The sequence below is a fragment of the Camelina sativa genome, chromosome 20 (assembly GCF_000633955.1).
Source record: "Camelina sativa cultivar DH55 chromosome 20, Cs, whole genome shotgun sequence".
In the NCBI taxonomy this organism is placed as follows: Eukaryota; Viridiplantae; Streptophyta; class Magnoliopsida; order Brassicales; family Brassicaceae; genus Camelina; species Camelina sativa.
Window position 1 is genome coordinate 20,766,159 of NC_025704.1, and position 6,827 is coordinate 20,772,985.

Sequence of the window (6,827 nt, forward strand, 5' to 3'; positions counted from 1 at the left end):
CCCATTTTGCCACGACATTCAACGGAATCCCAGATCCGGGACTATCCTCCGCCTCAACAACTATTTCAGGGCTCCGTTACTCGCCAACCTCCACCTCAAGTACGCCGGTCTCCTTCAGTAGAAGTTAACTACAATCCAGCGACTCATGCAACTCTTCAAGATGACTCTCCGCCTTCTCCAGCTCAACGCTCTCAGGCTCGTAGTCATCAGACTCGTAGTCATCCATCGCATCCATCGTCCCAAGGCAACAACTTCGAAGAAGAAACTTCTACGGTGTTGCCGGAGCTCCAGGAGGACGTGGTTCGGGCTCTAAATGCCCTGCTTGTGGTGCCAGGTCGGGATAAGTTCACCACGGTCCTCTCTCCCACACCCTTACCGAACACCCAATGGTATGATTTTTCTCTCTTATCATGTATTTGTAATGGTGTTTTGTGAATGTTAGAAGAGAAATCTGTAGGTCAATGTTTATTTCGTTTGGTTTATTGTGTCTTTAGGATTGTGATTATGATTGTGTCTTTAGGATTGTGATTATGATTGTGTCTTTAGATTCATGTTTATTTCGTTTATTATGATTTTGTTTGGTTTATTGTGTCTTTAGGATTGTGTCTTTAGATTCATGTTTATTTCGTTTGGTTTATGTTTATTTCGTTTGGTTTATTGTGTCTTTAGGATTGTGATTATGATAACGAGAGTAAGTTTATTATGATTTCGTTTGGTTTATTGTGTCTTTAGGATTGTGTCTTTAGATTCATGTTTGTGTATTCATTGCTTGTGTATTATGATATATTGCTTGTGTATTGAGATTCATGTTTATGTTTACTGATTGAAGTATAGATTGTGTTCATGCATCAAACCGTAGAAACTTTTTTGTGAATGTGCGTATGCGTATTGTTTCTTTTGACTCATTAACTGATGCCTCTTGTATTGTTTCTTTTGGAGGTTTACTCGTGACAAAGGGTCAAAACTTGTTCGGAAGATTACTAAAATTCTTCTAAACAAATTCGAAGGTCCCTTCTACAGCTGGACATGTGTGCCGCGGGACAAACAAGAGAGATACTTCATTGAGTTCGCGGTAAGGATTTATGTCACATAGCTTTACATGTCTTCTTTTCACTCACAATAAGCCTTATGTCACATAACTTTACATGTCTTCTTTTCACTAACAATAGCTCCTTTTTTTCTAGAAAACCCACACCTGGGATCCTTTGATAACCGGAACTGTTCAAGCTTATTTTGAGAAAATCTGTCAAAAGCGGATCAAAGACATGGTTAGCAATGTGAGGACTAGTCGAGTTCAACCAAACTGGATTGGAGACACTCTCTGGAGCACGATGGAGGATTACTGGGACACTGAAGAAGCACAACAAAAGAGTAACACCTACTCTGATGCCCGTATGTCTGACCGTAACGGCCTAGGTCCTCATGTCCACCTCTCAGGGCCAAAGTCTTATCAACAGCTTCAAGACGAAATGGTTAAGTGTTATTTACTCTGTTATTTAACTGTTATTCTTACTTAACTGTTATTTTTTAAAGTTAATCTCTTATAACATTGCAGGTTGAGGAATTGGGAAGAGAAGTCCGACTTGGTGAGGTTTTCATCAAGGCACATACAAAGCCTGATGGTACATATGTTGATCGGAAGGCAGAAAAGATTGCAGGGACATATGAGAAGACTGTTCAAGAGAGGTTGTCTCAGCTCGAGGCAGAGTCTTTTGCTGTGTCAGATGGAGAATCACGGCCACGGGACCTCACAACAGAAGAATATACAGAAATTTTCCTGGAGGTAACTTTTTTAAAAAACCAATACACATTTATAGTCTTGGAGTTTAATTTGTCATCCTCTAACCTCCACTTTTCTCTTATTTTCAAGTCCACTGAGAAGGATTCAAGAGGAACACCTTATGGAGTTGGAAGCCTCAAGGACTGCCTTGTCAATGGAACGCATAAGCAAGCATGTGGCTCATCTACCTTTGTGGCTCTCGAAGAACAGTTGAAGAAAGCTCAACGCATGATAGAAGAACAGGCTGCTCAACTGGAGCGGCTTGCTGCGCATGATGAAGAACAGGCTGCTCAACTGCAGCGGCGTGATGCAGAACTTGCTGCGCAATCCAAAGTTATTGCTGCCCAGAACGGCAAGATTGACCAATTCTCCATCGTGGAAGATTTTCTGAGGGAATGTGATCCGCGGTTTCAGAAGTTTGTTGCAAGCCATTCAGCTAAAGAGACAACTCCAACTCCATCAACATCTGCTTAAGGTACTCTTCACTTCTAGCTCATCTTATACAATCATCTGGATAACAACTAAGTTGTTATAGGTTTCAAATGGGATCATTTCTTTTTCTTTGTACCTTCATTTTTTCAACTTGACAGAACCTTAAGGTATTGTGTTATAACAGGGATCAATTCCAGATTTGAGAAGGATACAAGCAGACGAAGCCTAACTTGGGAAACGATTGGAAGAAGCCTTTCTTGTTGTTTTCTTGATCAATGTTTTTTCTTTTTGTTATCTTTCGAACTTGGTGTTGTAATGAATATGATGTTTCTTTCTTTTTGTTATCTTTTGAACTTGGGTTGTAATGAATATGATGATACTTAAGATGTGTTTTGTTTATGTAATATTAACTGTAGTTATTTTTATAATTGTTCAAATATAAGAATTAGATGTAAATCCAATTAAAGAGAATTTGTAAAACAAAATTCAAATATAAAATTTAAGATAAATCAAAATAAATATTTATAATATAAATATTTATATATAATATTATTTAAACACATAATCCTAAATTAGTCATAAAGTAGTCACTACATTTAGTAACTAATTGACGACTACATTTACGACTATACAAATAGTCTTAATGTAGTCGTAAACTAGTCACTAACTTAGTGACTACATTACGACTCATTTATGACTACAAAAAATTGTCGTAATGTAGTCGCCATTTGGCGACTAAAACTACGACTATAAATTTTAGCGACTCTCGGTTAGCGACTACTGGTTTTAGTCGCTGTTTAGTCGTAACACACCTTTTAGCGACTAAATAATGACTAATAATGTAGTCGCTATTGGCTTGTTTTCTTGTAGTGACAGCTTTGTTAATATTTCTAGGGTTAAAATGTGTCTTAATCCAATGCAACTGACTAATTATAAGAGTTTGAGATGGATTTGGAGAGTTTAAAAAACACTTATACCAATTTTGTCCCAAAACAGGCTAAAACCAAGAAAACAAGCAAAAACCGAGAAAACGTACTAAAACCGTGAAAATAGGCTAAAACCGAGAAAACATTGCTTAGAAGCTGTAAACAACTTTGTTAGTGTTTCTAGGGTTAAGTTGTATCTTAATATAATGCAACTGACTAATTATAAGAGTTTGAGATGGATATAGAGAATTTAAAAAGCACATATACCCATCCTGTCACAAAACAGGCTAAAACCAAGAAAACAAGCTAAAACCAAGAAAATAGGCTATAACCGAGAAAACAATGCTTAGAAGTTGTAAACAGGCTAAGTATAACAGTTTGAGATGAATTTGGAGAGTTTAAAAAACACATATGCCCATTTTGTCCCAAAACAGGCTAAAACCAAGAAAACAGGCTAAACCCAAAAAACATTGCTTATAAGCTGTAAACAGATTTTTAGTGTTTCTAGGGCTAAACTGTGTCTTAATCCAATGCAACTAACTACTTATAAGAGTTTGAGGTGGATTTAAAGAGTTTAAAAAACACTTATACTCATTTAGTCCCAAAACCGGCTAAAACTGAGAAATCATTGCTTAGAAGTTCTAAACAGCTTTGCTAAGAGTTTAAGATGGATTTGAGGAGTTTAAATAATACCTATACCCATTTTGTCCCAAAACAAGCTAAACCCGACAAAACTGGCTAAAACCAAGAAAAAATTGCTTTGGAGCTGTAAAAAACTTTGTTACCTTTTCTAGTGTTAAAATGTGTCTTAATCCAATGCGACTGACTAATTATAAGAAGTTGTGATGGATTTGGAGAGTTTACAAAACACATATATACTTTGTCCCAAAACAGGCTAAACCCGAGAAAACATTGCTTACAAGCTGTAAACAACTTTGTTAGTATTTCTAGGGTTAAAATGTGTCTTAATCCAATGCAACTAACTAATTATAAGAGTTTGAGATGGATTTGGAGAGTTTAAAAAACTCATATACCCATTTTGTCCCAAAACAAGCTAAAACCGAGAAAACAGGCTAAAACCAAGAAAAAATGCTTATAAGCTGTAAACAGCTTTGTTAGTGTTTCTAGGGTTAAATTATGTCTTAATCTAATCCAACTAACTAATTATAAGAGTTTGAGATGGATTTGGAGAGTTTTAAAAACACTTATACCCATTTTGTCCAAAAACAGGGTATAACCGAGAAAACATTGCTTAGAAGCTGTAAAAATCTTTGTTAGTGTTTCTAGGGTTAAAATGTGTCTTACTCCAATGCAACTAACTAATTTGAAGAGTTTATGATGGGTTTCGAGAGTTTAAAAAATACTTATACCCATTTTGTCCCAAAACAGGCTAAAACCGAGAAAACATTGCTAAGGAGCTGTAAACAGCTTTGTTAGTGGTTCTAGGGTTAAACTGTATCTTAATCCAATGCAACTGACTAATTATGAGAGGGTGAGATGGATTTGAAGAGCTTAAAAAACACTCATACCCATTTTGTACCAAAACAGGCTAAAACCGAGAAACATTGCTTAGAACCTGTCAACAGCTTTGTTAGTGTTTCTGGAGTTACATTGTGTCGTAATCCAATGCAACTAGCTAATTATAAGAGGTTGAGATGGATTTGGAGAGTTTAAAAAGATATATACCCATTTTGTCCCAAAGCATGCAAAAACTGAGAAAACATTGCTTATAAGCTGTAAACAGCTTTGTTAGTGTTTCTACGGTTAAATTGTGTCATAATCCAATGCAACTAACTAGTTATAAGAGTTTGAGATGGATTTGGATAGTTAAAAAAACACTTTTACATATTTAGTCCAAAAACAGGTTAAAACCAAGAAAACATTGCTTAGAAGCTGTAAACAGCTTTTTTAGTGTTTCTAGGGTTAAAATGTGTCTTAATCCAATGTAACTGACTAATTAAAAAAGTATGAAACAGTTATACCCATTTTTCCCAAAACAGGCTAAAACAGAGAAAACATTGCTTAGGAGCTGTAAACAGCTTTTTAGTGTTTCTAGGGTTAAAATGTGTGTTAATCCAATGAAACTGACTAATTATTAGAGTTTGAGATGAATTTGGAGAGTTTAACAAACACTTCTACCCATTTTGTCACGAAACAGGCTAAAACAAGAAAAGGCTAAAACAAAAAAAGAGGTTCTAACCGAGAAAACATTGCTTAGAAGCTGTAAAAAGCTTTGTTAGTGTTTCTAGGGTTAAAATGTTTCTTAATCCAATACAACTAACTAATTTGAAGAGTTTATGATGGATTTGGTGAGTTTAAAAAACACTTATACCCATTTTGTCCTAAAACAAGCTAAAACCGAGAAAACATTGCTTAGGAGCTGTAAACAGCTTTGTTAGTGTTTCTAGGGTTTAAATGTGTCTTAATCCAATGCAACTGACTAATTATAAGAGTTTGAGATAGATGTGGAGAGTTTAAAAGCCACTTATACCCATTTTGTCCCAAAACAGGCTAAAACCAAGAAAACATTGCTTAGAAGCTGTAAACAGCTATGTTAGTGTTTATGGGGTTAAAATGTGTCTTAATCCAATGCAACTAACTAATTATAAGAGTTTGAGATAGATGTGGAGAGTTTAAAAGCCACTTATACCCATTTTGTCCCAAAACAGGCTAAAACCAAGAAAACATTGCTTAGAAGCTGTAAACAGCTATGTTAGTGTTTATGGGGTTAAAATGTGTCTTAATCCAATGCAACTAACTAATTATAAGAGTTTGAGATAGATGTGGAGAGTTTAAAAGCCACTTATACCCATTTTGTCCCAAAACAGGCTAAAACCAAGAAAACATTGCTTAGAAGCTGTAAACAGCTATGTTAGTGTTTATGGGGTTAAAATGTGTCTTAATCCAATGCAACTAACTAATTATAAGAGTTTGAGATAGATGTGGAGAGTTTAAAAGCCACTTATACCCATTTTGTCCCAAAACAGGCTAAAACCAAGAAAACATTGCTTAGAAGCTGTAAACAGCTATGTTAGTGTTTATGGGGTTAAAATGTGTCTTAATCCAATGCAACTAACTAATTATAAGAGTTTGAGATAGATGTGGAGAGTTTAAAAGCCACTTATACCCATTTTGTCCCAAAACAGGCTAAAACCAAGAAAACATTGCTTAGAAGCTGTAAACAGCTATGTTAGTGTTTATGGGGTTAAAATGTGTCTTAATCCAATGCAACTAACTAATTATAAGAGTTTGAGATAGATGTGGAGAGTTTAAAAGCCACTTATACCCATTTTGTCCCAAAAAGGCTAAAACCAAGAAAACATTGCCTAGAAGCACTAAACAGCTTTGTTAGGGTTTCTGGGGTTAAAATGTGAAAGAATTACTCAAATGTTATCCAAAAGTTGGTTTATTACTCAAATCTATAAATCTTTTGAAAATTACTAGAATGTTTAGTGCCCTGGGTGTAATTANCTCTCGTCTCTCGTCGCCGGCGATATTGTCATTGTCCACTCTCTTGCCGTCAATCTCCCGCCGTCATCTCTCGCCGTCATCTCTCACTGTCATCTCTCACAGTCTTTCTTCGTCGTCGCACTCTCTTTCTTCAATTGGCTCCTCTCTCTCTTCGTCTTCTTCGTCTTCTTTGTCTTCGTCTATCCGGTATGTGTCGACTGTTTAGTTTCGAGTTTTCC

At 35.8% G+C, this 6,827-nt stretch overlaps 1 protein-coding gene across 1 annotated transcript in view; it reads right to left on the reverse strand.

Annotated features, from left to right (window-relative positions):
* The window catches only part of LOC104772710, a 7,023-nt gene continuing 3,584 nt past the window's right edge, over window positions 3,389-6,827 (reverse strand). Inside the window, exon 8 of the mRNA XM_010497294.1 lies at window positions 3,389-3,410. Coding sequence (XP_010495596.1) covers window positions 3,389-3,410 — 22 coding nt within the window. The remainder of the gene's footprint in view (window positions 3,411-6,827) is intronic.